An 18,403-nucleotide genomic window follows, 5' to 3' on the forward strand; every position below is an offset into this window, starting at 1 on the left:
CAAAATAATTTTATTATTAGAAATCACTCCATAAACAATGTTTTTATCTTTTCAGTTTTATAAGCGTATGAATTTAATAAAAAAAAAACAATTTTTGGAGGAATGAACAGAAACATTATTCAGTAGAATCAAGAATCAAGTTGTGCTTTCTTGTCTAAAACAACTCAACAACACATAACCCAATTTTGTAAAAATACATTATATGTACATATAAAATGATTTTGTAATGATTCATTAGTATAGTCTTGTGTACATGATATTTCACATAAAGTCTGCGGTTTATTTGACCATCAAGAATGGCAGGTATAGATGGCGTAACTGTTGTGACAAACTATACCTGCGTCAATCTCTTTCACTTTATTACACTAGTTAGTCATTCTTTTTTCTTTGTTTAAGTGTTGACTATAAACCAGATGGGTGTTCATAATCTTAGTACATAAGAAATGGTTAATGTTTATAATGTCATCATATAGTAATAATCTGACTACTGACTACTGCTCGTCTACTCTATGAATGGCCCCCCGAAAGAGTTAAACTTGCTTCTTCCCTTTCTCCATTTTGTCTTTTAATTTTCAAGCTTTCTTCTTCCTTTCTGCTGTCTACCAGCTGTTGCCAGTGTTTTTTGTTCCTTCTACAACCTTCTTTCAGAGGAGAACAGGACTCACAAATGCTGGCCAGGGCCTAGAAAAGAATGGCACAGAGAGAGAAAGAGTAGGTATCGACTGTATTCTTCTTTTGCAGGACGGAGGCACAGCATTGCAGCAGAAATGCCTCTTACTCACTAAACACACATACTGACACACATTTCTAACAGGATGTGTGCAGGCAGGCCCTCACCTCATAGAGTGGAGAGCAAATCCCGTCGATATAGTCAACCTGCATGTGAGGTAGCCGAGAGGAGTTTTCACGGTCCATCACATCCTGTGAGAAAAAGATTCAACTTTTAATTCAACAACATAACTATTTGTAAAAACGAGAATTATTTTGGAAAATATAATATGCCCCCTCTTACTCTTAAATATAATATCTTCCTGTACAACAGTAATGAAGTAGAGAAAGTCAACACATAACTTACAATTGGCTGAATGTTGAATTCACATTTTTCTCTGTCACCTTGTGCATAAAATTCTGTTGCTACAAGTTCAGCAATCTGTTAAGATGACGAGAAAGAAAGAGAAATGTGTGTATGTGCGTATACAATTGTGTGTTCCTATGCATGTGTGATTGTGGTGTATCTGCATGCATGCATACAAATGTGTGTGTGGGAGATACTTACCCGCTTCTGAACTGGCCATGGTTTGGTTATTGCACATATGTCGCTTGCTGTCATTAGCATTGACCTATTTAGATCAGAAACATCAGTTAATATAGAGGCAGGAAGTGGTTACAAGCAGACAAAATGTGGCGAGTGTTTCCTGTTCTTGTGCAGTTCTGCAGTCAGATAAAATGACAGTGGAAAAAAAGATGTGTATGTTTTGTTTGAAGTACAAGAAACGTGTAGGTTTTTGTGGGTTACACTGTATGTGAGAATGTCCATCAGATGAAATGTATTTTTTATTATTATTATTATTTGTAGTCATAAATGAGTGAATGTTGTACATTAAAGTGCATATTCTTCAAAATATGTTTGTACATTTTTTACCTCAGCAGTTCTCTATGTCCTTCATCCTTCCAAAGACAGCTGTTATTCTGAGCAAGTTTAAAGAACTTTGTTCTCTTCCTATAGATAAATAAATAAATCCATACAGTCACATTTAGCTTGTTGTGTTTTACTGTAACATATTTTATGTGAACATCTATGTTTACAGCTTGAATTGGAAAAGGATTATAGCTTACTCTATATAAATAAAAAGGTCTGTTGCCAGAATGTTCTTCTCAATCATCTGCACACATGTCCTGTATTCCTTCAATGAGAGCGAGCTGAGAATCTGACTGCCCTGAGAGAGAAGAGGGGTGGGAAGTATGAAACAGTTGTGCATGGACATGAATTCATTAATTTATGAATAGATGGATCGATGGACAAATGAACAAATGGATGTGTGGATGGATGAACAGACAAATTAACAACTGGATCCAAAAAAATTTATGGATGACTAGATATTCATTGTATGTTATGAATGGATAGATGGATATATAGATAGATACTGTAGATTGATAGATGGATGGATGAATAGTTCACATGAAATATATGATGAGATCAACAAATTATTTTATGAATAGATGGAAGGATAAATTATTTTATGAATGGATGGATAGATAGATAGATAGATAGATAGATAGATAGATAGATAGATAGATAGATAGATAGATAGATAGATAGATAGATGGATGAATACATTATGTTATAGTTGGATGGATGATGTTATGAATAGATGGATGGATAATTATGTTATGGATGGATGGATGGATGGATGGATAGATTATTTTATGAATGGATGGATGGATGGATAAATTATTTTATAAATGGATGGATGGATAGATAAATGGATGGATGGAAGATGTTAGGAATGGATGGATAAATTATGTTATGGAATAATGGATGGATGGATAAATGATGTTAAGGATGATGGATGGATGGATGGATGGATGGATAATCTTATGAATGGATGGATAAACAATGTTATGAATTGATGGATGGATGGATGGATGGATGAAAGGATGGATAGATGTTATGGGATCTTACGGGGTTGTTGAGAATGAGAAGGCACATGTCATAATGATGGTGCTCTAGGGATGAGTGACCATACAGCTGTGCCAGAGGCTGGTTACTCCTAAAATACAGAGAGAGAAATAAAAGGGAAAGAGAAAAAGAAAAAGATAATATCACGATGCACAGACTGTAAGAATGCACTATTTGCCAGGACAAAATATTAAAGCAATATACAGTGTTGAAATGTGTATCCAAATACTTATTAGGCCAATGTAGCTGCATAGCATAACTGAAGTTTACAATACCACCATAGTTAGAGATGTTCTTTATCAGAGTGGGGGTTGGAGTAGTGTGTACTAGTTTACCTCTCTATGTAAGAGTTATTCACACCTCTATGGTCCAGATCATGGCTCAGACTGGCAATCATGAGAGCAAGAACCTCCAGACTGCTAAAATGACTCTGGATTAAAGAACATGAGAGATTAAGTAAGCTTGGAATGACACCAAATGTTCCCTCATCCTTCATCCTTCCCTCGCACTTTGTAACACATCTTTCCCTTGCAGGTCAAAATGACCCGAAGCCCTAAAATTATACCTTTTTTTTTTAGATTTTTTGTAGATTACTAGATTTGATCAATAATAAATAGTAATTTAAGCACATTACTCACATTCTTTCAACTTAAATTCAAAATAACTCACAATTTCATGCATAACCCTTTTAAGTAAGTCCTCATAAGTCCTTTTTGGGGACATTAAATTGAACATTTAATTTAATATTCAACAATAATATTGCATTGACACCATTATATGACAACTGAACTGAGTTGGACGATGACATCACGGTTTTCTCCAGAGCGGCTATATATATATAAATTAACTAAATTAATTATTTTTTTTACACCAAAAATGAAACATCACTGAACTTACTTAAGCTGGACTGTGACGCTATTTTCTTCTGGAAACAAACTTTGCAGCTTTACTATCTCTGTAAAGCTGTTTCGAAACAATATATTGTAAAAAGCGTTATATACTGTAAATAAATATGACGACTTTTAATTCAGCTCAAAATATCTTACATTGGTTGTCTCTTGAGGAAAAAAAATATTTAAAGGAACACTCCGACTTTTTGGGACTTTATCCTATTCAACTTATCCCCCAGAGTTAGATAAATCCATACATACCTTTTTCATCTCCGTGCGTGCTATAAGTCTGTTTGACGCACCCACCGCTAGCCTAGCTTAGCACAAAGACTGGATGTAAATGGTTGCAGCTAGCATACTAATCCAAATAAGTGACAAAATAACGCAAACATTTTCCTATTTACATTGTTGTGATTTGTATAGTCACAGAGTGTACAAAAAACAAAGTCAAATGAGACACAGACATATTTTAACCGTATAAATACTGGGAACTATATTCTCTGAAGGCGAAGCACTGCTACTTGGGCGGAGTGATAACCGCAGCACCTGAGACGCGCCGTGGTGAGGAGCAGAGAGTTCGTTCAGAGCGCGTCTCAGGTGCGCTGCGGTTATCACTCCGCCCTATATTCAGGGAATATAGTTCCCAGTATTTATACGGTTAAAATATGTCTGTGTCTCATGTGACTTTGTTTTTTGTACACTCTGTGACTATATAAATCACAACATGTAAATAGGAAAATGTTTGCGTTATTTTGTCACTTATTTGGATTAGTATGCTAGCTGCAACCATTTACATCCAGTCTTTGTGCTAAGCTAGGCTAGCGGTGGGTGCGTCAAACAGACTTATAGCACGCACGGAGATGAAAAAGGTATGTATGGACTTATCTAACTCTGGGGGATAAGTTGAATAGGCTAAAGTCCCAAAAAGTCGGAGTGTTCCTTTAACATAAAAAATAAAAAAATATTTCATAACTTTTGCCACTAGATGGCCTTATAGCTCTGTTTGGAGCAAATGAGCTGTTCCGTTGGGTCCTAAAGTAATTTCTCTTCAGTATACATTCAGATACACATGTGGACCAGAGGGGCAGTGTTCCGAAAGACATTGAAGCCGACCTGGGCGCCGCCATTGGCTAGCGGACCCCCACCTGCTGTTAGCATTCCATTGACTCCCATTCATTTTGGCGTCACTTTGACAGCGAATAACTTTACATCTGAGTCGTTTAAAGACACCGTTTGTCCATTGTTTATTTCTAAAGAAACACGAAAATGTATAAAAGGCTCCATTACCTTGTATCTTACGTTATGGCCCCGTAGAAGCAGTTTTTGTAAAAATAGGCTAACGATTGCGTCATACCCGCGCGACTCTGTCGCACAAGTCGAAAAATTACCGTATGGACAGGCAGAGAAGCTCGCAAGCAATCGGGAGGACGTGGAGGCATAAAGTCAAGGGAGAAGCCCATAGAGAGTGATAAAGTTGCTCCCGTTGCTAGCTCATGGACAGCAAATACCCACGCTCTCCGTCTCTGCGAGATTCGGAAGGGAATGATTCAGATTTCTCTCGGCACAGCTACTAGAAGACCTACAGGTTGCTCACATCACATCTACGTCGTCAAGCTCAGTTTGAGCCTGCGCAGTTCGCCTTGCGATCAGGAAGTGAGTGCTTCTAATTGACTTCATTTCTCTCCGTTGAAACCTATGGGGTCGCTGTGTCCAGTTTATATACTGTCTATGATGTGGACATTATAAAATAATGGTATAGTTTTAGCAGTTTTAGTTTGAATTCTGAGCATTTTTTGGTTTTTCTATGTGTGCTAAAGCATTCCTCGCATCCCATTCATTCCTATGGGGGTCAAATTGACCCGCGAGGAAAGGATTTGTTACTTTTTTTAATTTCAAACACAAAACTCCTCGATCCATTAAATGAAAAAATTAAATAAAAAAAGATTAGGACAAGCTGTTTACCTTTAGCTCCTTTGTCTGCAGCATGGCAAACATACACTGGGCAGTACGTAATGCATGACTCCAGTTATGATAGACCACATTGTTCCTGTAGCACTTCCTTATGCTCAAAACCCACTGACACAGGGTCTGAAAAAGAAAGGGAAATACCCATTCAAGATCCATAGCTTACATGCAAGTATGTTGCTCAAAGCTTGATTGTGATTTCAGTTAGAAGAGCCAAGCAGGATTAAACCAGAAACCTTATAGTCAATGCTGAAATCCTGGGGCAAATTAAGATCCAGGAACATGCGCACAACGGCCTGAGTCATGGCAGTTTGGGACATATTGAAATCACTGAAGCCAAAATCCAGTAGACAGAGTGCATCTGCTGACGGGATGAGGGACTCCTGGAGGAGAGAGAGCGAGGGGAAATGGGAAGATTACTGATTCAATCTTTCAAATGACACAATAAAAAAATGTCCTGGGTTGAGTGGTGCAACTGACAAAACCACAAACACACACAAGAATAAATGACCCTAACCACAGGAAGTTGCAAGTTCCTTTATCACATCAACAATTACAGGCTTTAACGCTTAAGTTATAAGTAAGTTATAAATATGTTAATTTAGTCATAGGTGCGGTTGTAGAAGGATTGGAGGTACTTTTCAAGAAAAATAAAAGGAAGTATTAAAAAGAATGTTACCTCCAGGTCATGAATCTCCTCTTGTGAAACAGAGATTTGATAAGATAAGACCTATAGGTGCAAACACAAACACCCATATACATACACATCATGAAAAGAAAAAGAAAAACAATGTACGGAATGTTCATTACTAAATTCTGTGGTACTTTTAAAGGAACACTTCACCCATTTGCATTAGACTTTGTATCTTTAGAAACCCAGTCACATTTTCGAATGGTCATGGTTTATTCCCTTATTTTCCCCTGAGATGGGAGAAATAAGGATTTAAGTGTTCCACTTCCTGCTTTTTATGACGCAAAAATCGTCATTTTGCGTCATAAAAAGCAGGAAGTCAAATTTCTTTGAATAAGGGTAAGACTACAAACACTAGCTCATCATTTATCCAGTAGAAGGCGCTGTTCCGCGTGTTTTCAACCCGCCCATAGAGGGATCTCACTCACAGAATGTACAAATAGTGTCAGCCATTCTTTATTTGGAAGCTAAGCAAACAGTTTCTTATTCTGTGGAGAAAGCTGAGTAGTAGCGGTGACCATCCTCTTTTTCCCGGACATGTCCGGCCGTCGAGATGGTCCAAATTGTTCGGGATTCGGCTTTTGCTTTCTGCAGTCGCATTCATTGTTTACATGCACACCTTTTGTTTCAATCTAACTGAATTCATTCCGATTGGTGAATCTGAATGTAGTGTTTACATGAACGCTAAACAAGTGATCGTTTGATGTGCGTTTTAACATTGCTAGGAAAATTCCCGCTCCTCCGTGAGAGATACGAGACCGGTGCGTCTCACAGGCGCCGGCGCCACTCATCAGTAATCACGCCACCGGGCTCGCATCGTTCTCCGCGGCCGTCAGTCTTGTTCCTGCTCGTCAGTAAACATGAGGAATGGCGACTGTAGAACGCAAAAGCCGAATCCTGGACATTTTGGGCGACATCAAAATACTGGGCAGACTCACTAGTAGCATAGCCTTGTTGTTTACTGCGATCTCTTACCGGTAGGCGTGGCCTCCTAGGGCAGCGAAGCAAGTGCATTCTGGGAGTTGTTGTCTTTCATCCCCATGAGCCAAAAATACATTTTCTGGCTTTTCTCAGTCTAGAAGGCTCCAAATTCAAAAAGAATTTCACATTTCTTCTACATAAATGACCCATTTTAAATACACATTCATCTTTCCAGAGGTGAAGTGTTCCTTTAAATATACGATTTTCCTGTGTAAATCAAGTGTCTTGTGTGATTGATGAGTCAGCATTCAAATGAGTTACTCATTATCCTTACAATATGAAGTGATTTCCAAGGAATGTGATGGCATGTCCTACCTCTTTATTTACAGCCAGCCTGGCTCTGGTTTTATCTGCCATCTGCTGCATGTTGAAGTTCTGCAATCCTAGAGCACAGTACACCGCAAAGTCCTCCAGAAGGAGCTCATCAGCTCGGCTAAAAACTTCTGTCTCAGCGAGGGCGACGTTTCTTTTATTGACTAGCTGGCACACACCTATACGAAGAAAGATATATATATATATATATATATATATACTGTCTAAACAGACTATTTTCATACCCGTATCATTTTCAACCCTCTAAATTTCTTTGGAGATGAACAGAATGGGATGTAATATATTTGAACTGAGGCCAATCACAAGATCTTTTTAATTGCATCAATGACATTAAAAAGGGAGCAAATGGAGACTTTTTTACCCTAGAGTTAAAAGACCACAGTTATATAATGTGTCTCCTCCTCAAACAGGATTAAAAACCGATCTTAACAACATCACAAACTGTGCTTAGATTTTCTAAGTCTGGGATTTCTGTATATGAACTCAAACATTTCTTCCTAAACCAAATGATCTGAATTATGTATTCCATGTTGAATTTAGAGCTTTACTATACTCTTATTGTATGTAATATAATATAATATAACATGATCTCTTGAGCTATAAATGAACAAATCTGAACAACCAAAAAATCCTCTGGGAAAACATGATGACAGAGTTTTAGTTCAATGGAACAATACAAGACTGTGGAAACATTTAACTACTGAATGACATTATGTCAGGGTTCTGTCACTTCGGTCTAGTTCATTTCTTGTTTTTTTGACAGAGCTCTGACACTCTCGGTTTTGTCTCGTCTTTGTCTGAGTGCGCGGTTTCGAATGTGCTCGAGCCGTGCACTTGTCTACGTGCCTTGTTATATGTGCGGGGCATGGTGTTTGGATCCCGACACGTCTGTCTAGTTTGGTTTCGGTTCTGTTTCGGGATTCAGACATCCATGCTCTGCGTTGTTTGTTTTCTGTTGTGAGCGCACGGAAAAAGCTTTTGCACGTTCTCGTGCGCTCTGTCTTGTCACGTGAGCGTGCTCTTCCGTCTGCATGTGTTGTTTTGTCTTGTGCTGTGTAGCACACAGCTTGTGTTTTACACTGGCTGTCTGCTTTCATGTTGTCATGTTTTGTGTGAACACGTGGCTTATGAGTGTTTTCATTAGCTGCGTGTTCATGTCTAGTTTTGTGTGAGCACATGGCTGGTGATTGGTTTTACTGGCCATGTGTGCTGCGTTCCAGTCCAAAATTGTCATGCCCTTCACTTGCTAACTTCACTCCATCTCGTTCATCCGGATATACGTCATTGGTTACGTTGCACAAGTGCCCACTCCTGGCGGAAACTGCAATGGGCTGAATTGGAACGTCCTAAGCCCTTGATCACTTGGAATCAGCTGGAGTTGATTTATTATTTACAAAAAAAAATCCCTTTAAGAATTTGTTTAATGCAGCATCCAAATGTATATAGGAGTGTTTGGGTTGGTTTAAATTAAAACAAATTATAATTAATATATCATAGAGTTGTTTGTTGTGGTGGTGATTAGACGAGATCTGTGGAGACGTCACAAACAATCATGCATTGTGGGACATATAGGTGCCTGAAGTGTACTTATGAAGTAGACCCGCTCCCTCGGTCAAAATCGAGGGAACGAGGGTCTGTAATATAAACAACCCCCGTCCACTTCACGAAGTGGAACGCACTTCAAAATGGCGGCAGGGATTCCCCCGAGGGGAAGTGCTTAGGGAAGTTCGCAAGTGCGTGTCTAAAAGTGGACTGGAACGCAGCCCAAGTCCTGTTTGTTGTGAGCACATGGCTTGTCATGTGTTACCTTGTGCCATGTGCTCTTCTGTCAATTGTCTAACCCCGTCCACCTTGTTACCTGATTATTGATTCATATGCCCCACCTGTCCTCCCTCATTGCCTGCTTTGTTTGCTCTCCCTATTTATTCTCCTTGTGTTCTCAGTCTTGTGCTGGTTCGTTGTCGTTTGTACACTGTAATCTGAATGCCTTTTCTACATGGAATGGTACCCTCATAGTCAAGTTAAGTACTTTATTTTTTATTTTTTATTAATTAAAGCCTAATTTCGTCCTGCAATTGAGTCCTCGCTTCATCTCCTCAACCCCCACACCTGACACACATTACCTCTCTGTTTGCCTCTCAGAGGTGTGCCAATCAAACTTCTGATCTGAGGGACCTTGGAAATCTGGGCCTTGGAGGACACACAAGAACAGTGTATGTCAGAAAAAAAAAATCTGTACTTTTTGGTCACATGATATGTTTTTCCCTATGTAAAAAAGGAAGAAAGACTATGAAAATATACCATTGATGGTTTTCAAGTAGAAATATGATCTCAATCACTACATTATAAAAAATATTTATACCAGCAGGTATAAATAGATGTTATTGGTAAGATTATATAAATAGCAGTGACAATTATTAAATCAATCAGATCAACTTACAGGCCTGTTGACAAAGTTCAGCGTCTCCATAGAGTTTTGCACATGAACAGCATACACGTAGCTGATGTCACTGGTGTCACAATCCCTGAAGATTACATTCACATCTGCTATTTTATATTTAACTGACATAAACTTGCTCATTGTATCCGTATGAATACAAATGTTTTATTTCTTTTTTGTTTGCTAAAGTTTTAGGGAGAAATTCTGAAGACTATTATTATATGACTTTGAACATTATGTGCTCAAACAAACCAAAGTAAATGTTATTTTGTGTCGTGATAAAATTATAAATGTGCATTTATTTACCTTGGGGAACATTGGACACAGTGATTGGTTTCTTCTATATGGACCATCCTTGAGAAAGGCCCCTTCAAGACATAAACCCACGGATCTATCAGTCAACTCATCAAGCTGTTTTTAGTAGTTCAGTATCAAGCATTTCATGATCTTTGTGTTGTTTTTTAACCTTTACAAGCAATTAAATGAAAGTGAACGACTTAAGCAAGAGCAAAACAAACACTTTACTGATGCTATATACAAATTAATCATTCTCCATAAATGTATTAATTTTTGTACTACCGTGGAGCTGTCATCTGAGATGAAAACCGTACAGAATTGTGCTTTTGTCACTGGCAGGATGACAGCAGCCAGTTTGCTGAGCATGTCATCCACAGAGGGGTAGTCATGTGACACCAGCTGGGCCAACTCCAGCAGAATCTGTCAATCAAATCCACCACAATTATAACCACAGTGAATTATAAAAACAGTGAATTTAAGATGAATCCCTAAAGTAACTTAACTGCACAATGAAGGATTTATTAATCATTGAGATTTATACATCATATCATAGCACCAAGGTATTACTTCATAGCACTTTTCAAGTTAACTGCTAATTGTACTGTATGTTGTAAAGATATCTTATTTTTAGTTAGTTCTGTCAGTTATGTCTCCTTCAGAAGAATCACTTATGTTGACGCATTCCTCATTTGTGACCCTAGAGTCCTGGACCACAAAACCAGTCACATGGGTACATTTTTTGAAATTGGGATCTATACATCATCTAAAAGCTGATTAAATAAGCTGTCCATTGATGTATGGTTTGTTAGGATAATATTTGGTCGAGATACTTGAAATCTGAGGGTGCAAGAAAATTGAAACATTGAGAAAATCGCCTTTAAAGTTGTCCATTTATGTTCGCGATTGTGCTGCATTCACTCACAAAAATAAATGTTTTATATATTTACGGTAGGAAATGTGCATAATATTTTCATGGAACATGATCTTTACTTAATATCCTAATGATTTTTGGCATCAAAGAAACATTGCTAATTTTGACCCATACAATGTATTGTCGGTATTGCCACAAATATACCCGTGCGACTTGTGACTGGTTTTGTGATCCAGGGTCACATTTGTAAGTCATTTTAGATAAAGGTGCCTAATGAATTAATGTAAAGTCTGTGTGGTTTACCTGGTTGCGTTTGCTCTCTTGTTCAGAACTCTCACACAGCTGGCTGTTTTCCAGGATCAGTCCGAACAACACCATATGTGACGACAGCACCTGTAGTGGAAAAACACTGTCTCATTCTTTGACTCATCCATTCAAGTCACATGACAGTAGGCCTAGCTTTTATTATTTATTAGAGATACCTGGTCTAAGTTACAAAATTAATATTCAAATTTCATGTGTAATTAACAAAAATGTACATGTAGCCTACTCTGTATATTATTGAATATAGATTTTTGAAAGGCAAAATGTATGGCATGTTTAATATTGATCAATACTTGCTTTCTCATCTTCCTCGGAGAAACAGCTGTCTATGCATGTGCCTTGCCTGCTTTTGTTCACAGCCATGAAGACACCTATAACCTGCCAAAATCAGTCCATAATAAATCGTTAAAAATAAATGAATGTTCATTACTAAAAAGACTGACTACAGATAGAAATAATACAATATAAAAAATGTAGTCCAACCAATCTTGTTAGTGGTATGCAATACTGGACATAGCATAGTGACAATATATTTATAACTGTCCAACCTCCTTTTTGTGGTTGAGGATGGGCACACTGAGAATACTCCTGGGTCTGTCTTCTCCTGCCTCATACAGTTCAATCTGAAATCTTGGATCCTATAAAAGGACAGTTCAAATCAGTTATTCGGGTTATTCAGTTCAACACATCAATTTAAAACCTTGCATCACAATGTTATCTCTCTGTGGTGACAGTGTATGTTGTTATGTCTGCTGTCAAACGTGGGAAATGTAAGAGGCATAACGGAGTTGAACCCTTAAAGATGAGAGTTGTGGCATGTTTCTGAGAGAGATACCGGTTAAGTTCCTGTGCTATTCATTCTGTCTCTCTCTCTTCTATGCTCACATTCTATCAGAATCTTCAGATTCTGAAGATTTCCCATTCCACAGAAATGCCTCGGAGCGTATAAAGACTCACAAGTGCATGCAATCTTATCTCTCGTTCCCACGCATATTCAGTTCCAATAAAACTAAAAGATGAGGATGCTATATTTGTATAACATAAGAATATATAAGTTATTATTTTTTAATGTATCCATCTGTCAACATTAAATATTTAATTGTGCATGCTCATTTTCCCTATTTTTACTTTAATATTACCTTCTGACATTACCTATGTACATTATATATCATATAATGCTCACTTAATTTAACCTTTAAAAACACTTAAAATTGAATAACACTACTGTTAAATGTAATCTTTATCAAACCTCAAAATGAATAACCATTATTCAAATTGTACTATAATTTTGAGGCCTAAAATCAATTGTAGCATTTAATTTTTATTTTATTTTCTAGTGTTTTCATTTGAATTTATTTAGACAAAAAAAGTATAGATTTATTGTATATCGGTTCATCTGCTCATAGCTTATTTCATACTGTACAGAATTATGTTGTGATGCCTAAAGCAACTTGTAGATTTAAATTGATTTGTTTTCAATTTTAATGTTTTATTTTAATTAATTTACAAAATAGTAAAAAAAATGTATTGCCAATTTATTGCCAATCTGCTTATCATTGGCTGATTATTAATTAATAATGCATACCTAAATAAATACAATAATGAAGTGAATAATTAAGTCACAAAAGACACTTAAAAATTATCTAAACAAGAAAATCATCCTCATCTTCATGTTTTCAAACATGTTCATTTAACACTGCTTTTTCATTTTCATAATTGGAATTTCATTCTTATGATTATTTATTTGATCATGTCATTATCGAATACTGCTGTAAGACCTTTGAAGTCACCCCAGAAGTCTTTAAAACTGTTAAAAGCCCTAGACAAGCTCTGAATAACTTGTCACAGTCTGACAACCTAAAGCGTCTTGGATTAAAGGGGTCATCGGATGCCCATTTTCCACAAGTTGGTATGATTCTTTAGGGTCTTCATGTAAAGTTTGTAACATACTTTGGTTAAAATTCCTCAATGGTTGTGTAAAACAAAACCCATTTTACCTCCTCTAAAACAGCTCTGTTCACAGCGACCCATTTCGGTGCATGTCTCTTTAAATGATAATGAGCAACTGCTCACCAGTGGTTCCACACACTGCAAAGACACATTTATATATGCAAACACCATATAAAAGTGAATTTCGCATCCGATGACCCCTTTAACGTACAAATAATGAGTTCAGGTCAGTCCTAAAGTGCCCGAGTAATCTTGGTGTTACTGTTACAGGGGGAATCCTGGACCAGACCTGAATTGACCGTGAGAGGGTGTGTAAAGTCCAGATTAGCCTTGACATGGAACAACCTTAATGTATTACCTCACGGGCATCCCTGATGTTAAGAGGCCTCCCAGTGCTGACCACATATCCCATAATGCACTCTGCCTGTGTGTAGTCGTAGACAGACTCTTCATTTGATTGGAAGACAGGACCCAAACACTTTACACCTGTTTTGTCCACGGTCATCATTGAGAAACAGCAGCTCTGAGCCTGAGTGATTTCACAAAGATGTTGTAGAACCTGAAGACAGATATTTTTGTTCTGTAGAGGTCTATTCGGACCACCAACGAGCCGCATCATGAAGTTACAGGACTCGCCTCTTCTACACTGTCCCGCTGGTCTTGAGGAGCTCAGAGAATGTGGCAAACACGTTGACCTTGACACACAAGGTGAAAATGGAAAGTATGTAGACTGCAATGATTGACAAGAATGCCCCCCGCCGGGGTCCAAACTCTCTGGATTATCAATCTGATGGACAGAAAAGGAGTGTGGTCTTTTCATTGTGACAGGGTGCAGAATCCCTCGAGAAGGCCCACACACAGGGTGGGACACCCTGCGTCTGCCAAGAATAGTCATCCTAGACCTTGGCTCAGTTATGAGGGTTTGGGCAGCTTGGGCTCTTTCTACACAGCCATTCACCCAGTATCTAAGAAGAGAAGGGACACAGCAGATTAAATGGCACTGCTAGCAATTTAGGCAAAGCCATCCCTGTTAACAACGACAATCGTGGGTGGTCACCAGTGTATATTGTGTTTTGGATGATGTTTTCCAGCTTAGAACTATGTCTGTTTGTCACAAGACCAAATTAAAAATCATACTGAACTATGGTGGTCTTTTCATCAAACACTGTCTGTGAGATCATTTATGATGTCCCTCAAAAAGATTTCCTAACTGGTTAATGTATTATTTTTTCAATTTAAAATAATGTATAAGGAATGAACTCTGATATGCTGAAAAAATAGTTACTTAACTACTTAGTTACTTTGCGTTGGTGTTTAACGCTCCTGTTCTTAATGGAACTATAAAAGTAAAGGTTTGAGTGTGCCATATTGAATAAATAACAGGTAAATAAAATATATACACTACCATTTAAAAGTTAAAAGGCAAAAACATTATGGCCTGGTTCTACAGACAGTACTTAGAATAGATTAAGCTAGGATTATGCATTAGTTTAATTAATTAGGGCATTTAAGTAGCTTTTAATAAATGTGTCTAAGAAAAAACATTGGTGTTTTTGGTGTGCATCTTGAGACAAAACAGTGGCATTGGCATATTTTAAGATATGTCAGTGCAAGTTGCTTTCCGTTAAAACAGCTCAAACTTGTATTTTAGCCTGGTACTAACTTAAGTCTTGTCTGTAAAACTGGGGGTATACCTCGTAGAAACTTAAACTGGTGCTATTTAGAAACAGTTTGTGCAAGCCTGTGCAAATGTCAAACTTTAAGACTTGAAGAATGTATATGCATGATTAAAAATGCTTCACATCACATCATTTAATAACAAGATTTTTTTCACACACTCACAGATTTACAGATACCACTACACTGCTCACCTTGAAGATCTGCTAAAGTAAGACCTGGCAGAATCTGAATGATCATCCAGCCATGCCTTCACTCTCTCGCTTTCCTGGCCCATCCTGAATCCCAGTCTCTGGGTTTTGGCACCTGGGTTCCAGAGTGGTGAGAAGAACCATCCAGCACTGGTTATGACACTCTGTTCTTTCTCGCTGTCATTCCTCTCCACACGAGCACCCTTCTCTCCATTCTTCACTTTTTTACCAGATTTGGACCTGGACCCTTGAGACCCCCTGTGGGTTGAGGTGACTCCATACCTGCCTTCAGCAGGCAAAGAGGACAAGGACTCTGTGTGCAGACATGGCATGCTTTCTCTCTTTTTTCTTCTCTCCCAAATGCAGATGCTGATAGGCAAGTTGCTGGACCTTCCTGAAGGAGTGATAAAAGAGAGGTGAAAAGCACAGATGCACGGTCACTGTCCAGGGCAGGTCAGAGGATTAAGCTTTGCTGTCACCAGCTACACTAACAACTCAACTCTTCACAGTGGATCTGGAGACTAATCTGTTACATAAAACAAATCCCTGAAATAACACAGATAGGTTCTGTTTTGCCCATTCAGGGAAACGGATTAGTGTCCCAGAGAACTATTAATGACTTTGCACTCTTGTCTTTAACTCACTCTACCTGCCAAAGAGCTATTAGAAAATGTCAAGTGGACATACATAGACAAATCCCACATGATCCAAACCCAGATAAATAAGCAAACCGATTAAAGACTAGAACAGAGCACGAGGACGGTGAACATACTGAACATGGAGTTTGATTAATAACACACATTTAAGTAACACATTTAAATGAGTTTTTATGATATAACAGATTATAATTCCAAAAGAATTTATGTCAAGAACAATGTCATCATCAGGACTTTCCAAGTAGCCTATGTGGTTCAGTCATGAGCAGAAAATCTTTAACCACATTCCTTTTTCTAGAAAGCACTTCCTCTTACCCTATGAAAGTTGCACTGCAGAAAAAAAGTACTACAGAGCAAGGAGTTATGATATAACTCGTTTTTAATCATTTTAAAGTCGGTTTTAATGAGAATGCCAAAGCCCCTTATGTTAAAGTGATATTGTGATGTAGCTAATATTTGTAAAGTCCACAAAAGTAGGCTACACCAAGTACAATATTTCTAAAGTAGGCTATAATATAATTATATAGCCTGAAGTATAGCCTAATACTTCCAAGTTTTAAAATGCCTTTACTATTTCACAGCATTGCATTTCAAGTGACACCGCCATGCCTACATGATCTCTTTGAAAATTTGATTTGATATTAGCGTCCTCTACTGGTAGCCTACTCCCAAGAAGAAGAAGAAATAGATACCAGAGGCTTATTGCTTTTGCTTTATTTACCTGAGCGACGTGACGAACTTTCTGTCAACTGCCTATGAATTTGGTATCGATTCATCAGCCTAGTACAGGGCCTACAAGTGGTAAAATAGTAGCTACATTTTTCATTTGATTAACTTTTGAAAAGCGTTCATTTTTATAGCAGGGTTAAAGGGTAGGCTAACCCAAAATGAAAATTCTGTCATTATTAGTGTGTAGTTCCAAATCCGTAAGACTTTCGTTTGAGGGTAAGTTAAATATAAGGAAAATTAAAGTTTTGGGGTGAACTAACGTTATAAGTGCTTTTGAGCGATTTCTGCGCCACTAGCGGCACCAAATTGAATTGCAAAAATTAAGACTGTTTCCAAACAGGGTATTACTACGTTCTATATATACAGTAGAATTTTAAAGAAAATTCTCAAACTCGAATTCTAAAGACGCTGTAATATTTTTTTATAACCGGTCACGTTACCGTTGCCAGGCTCAATTTCCCGGGCTAAATCAAATCGCGTGACACTCACGCTCTCACGCCACCACAGCCACGTCATATTGTCCCATGATATTGTCAGGTAAAAAAAAAAAATCGCACTGATCCCAGAGCAAACAAGAGGAGGACAACAATTGCAATGCGCTGGCAGACAAGACAGAGCAGGTACTTTTAATGTTCAACAAAGCCTTCGTTTTTTACGAAATTCAAACAACCGTTTTGGCGCTCAAGTGGCTTGACAAATCGCTGTAGCGCCATCAAACAGCGAAGCAGGACAAGTAGCTGCTAACCTTTACCAGTTGCAGTAACGTAACCAGCTGACACTATAGGGGGAACAACAACATTATGAGAAAGATATTTTTCCTTTAGAAATATTAACATGTATCCTACCATATCGATTTTAATCGAATTCTCACTCCAAGCTGAACTCGAAAGTTGTCAGGTAACGTTAGCCCTGTTTTTGCATGTTACAATGTGACCAAACTGTACATCTTTGTGGTTGTAGTAACGTTAGCCTTATTGTTTCCAACTTCCGTTGTTTTTTTTAAAAGTATAATTACAGTGTTAGCTAACTTGGCTGCACAATTAATGTTTCAATTTTGGCTGTAGTTAATTTATGTTGTAGTACAAAAAGAAAGTCTCATAGTAATTTTTAACTACAGACCTTTGTTTTACGCATGACACATGCTTATTTGGCATTGCTTTGTTTACCTCAGTTTTTATTTATTTAACGTTAATTGTTTACCTACAGAAATTGCTAAATTAAACAAGTAGTTTAGATTACCAGAATTTATGCATATAACCTTACAATTATTACCCAAATGTTTGCTTCCTTAGTTTTAACATTTGTTCAGTCCTAACCTTCCCATCCCACTGTTTATTAATATCTACACACACTAGGGGGAGCAACTCAACAAGTTTTCAGAGGATCTTCATGTCTTTCCAATTTGATCATATTACAGTATTTCCTTACAATCTGTCAAACCTCTTTTCACATGCATGTACATCCCTTTTCTCTTACCTCAAATGTGTATATTTGTCCTTCCATTATTTGCTTTCTTTTATCTGCATTTCCTCTTCCATCCTTCCCATTTCGGATGTCATCTTCCCACATTTCCCATCAGTCTCATTGTGGCACACGTCTCACTCCAATGAATATCTCTGGCTCCACCGCATCCCAGATTCTCTTGCCTCTCCTCTCTTGCATCTCCCTGATTCCTCATCTACTCTCCTCTCCGAGCTCATTCCTCTTGTCACCTGCAGTGGGAGGGGC

At 37.9% G+C, this 18,403-nt stretch overlaps 2 protein-coding genes across 4 annotated transcripts in view; one reads left to right on the top strand and one right to left on the bottom strand.

The window, feature by feature from the left end:
* pde5aa (phosphodiesterase 5A, cGMP-specific, a) lies at positions 1 to 18,394 on the bottom strand. Of its 2 annotated transcripts, none has more exons than XM_079614880.1 (22): positions 18,152 to 18,394; positions 15,294 to 15,684; positions 13,781 to 14,387; positions 12,021 to 12,110; positions 11,770 to 11,850; positions 11,452 to 11,541; positions 10,560 to 10,697; positions 10,287 to 10,348; positions 9,981 to 10,065; positions 9,664 to 9,730; positions 7,523 to 7,698; positions 6,215 to 6,265; positions 5,772 to 5,918; positions 5,533 to 5,658; positions 3,016 to 3,110; positions 2,684 to 2,771; positions 1,837 to 1,937; positions 1,643 to 1,720; positions 1,277 to 1,340; positions 1,076 to 1,150; positions 838 to 921; positions 1 to 681 (listed from the first exon to the last, which is right to left on the bottom strand). In XM_079614880.1, the coding sequence occupies exons 2-22, from the start codon at positions 15,620 to 15,622 to the stop codon at positions 508 to 510; spliced, it is 2,808 nt and encodes a 935-aa protein (XP_079471006.1). In that variant the 5' UTR covers positions 15,623 to 15,684; positions 18,152 to 18,394; the 3' UTR covers positions 1 to 507. The 2 variants fall into 2 exon arrangements, with proteins under 2 accessions (XP_079471006.1, XP_079471005.1); XM_079614879.1 differs by lacking the exon at positions 18,152 to 18,394 and adding an exon at positions 16,668 to 16,807.
* Positions 17,124 to 18,403, top strand: part of ppp2r2ca (protein phosphatase 2, regulatory subunit B, gamma a) — a 12,013-nt gene continuing 10,733 nt past the window's right edge. The window contains exon 1 of one of the 2 annotated variants that reach the window (XM_079614929.1): positions 17,124 to 17,295. The gene's annotated coding sequence lies outside the window, so the exon portion shown is untranslated. The remainder of the gene's footprint in view (positions 17,296 to 18,403) is intronic. The other variant, XM_079614928.1, reaches the window with a different exon arrangement.

This window comes from Phoxinus phoxinus (genome assembly GCF_949152265.1).
Source record: "Phoxinus phoxinus genome assembly, chromosome: 6".
NCBI classification, from domain to species: Eukaryota; Metazoa; Chordata; class Actinopteri; order Cypriniformes; family Leuciscidae; genus Phoxinus; species Phoxinus phoxinus.

Coding starts and splice junctions, on each gene's coding strand:
- pde5aa (XM_079614879.1), bottom strand. CDS start 16,722: ATGAATCGATACCAAATTCATAGGCAGTTGACAGAAAGTTCGTCACGT. Junction 1,721..1,836: donor GACCTTTTTATTTATATAGA/GTAAGCTATAAT, acceptor ATTTATCTATAG/GAAGAGAACAAAGTTCTTTA. Junction 682..837: donor TTTGCTCTCCACTCTATGAG/GTGAGGGCCTGC, acceptor ATTCTTTTCTAG/GCCCTGGCCAGCATTTGTGA.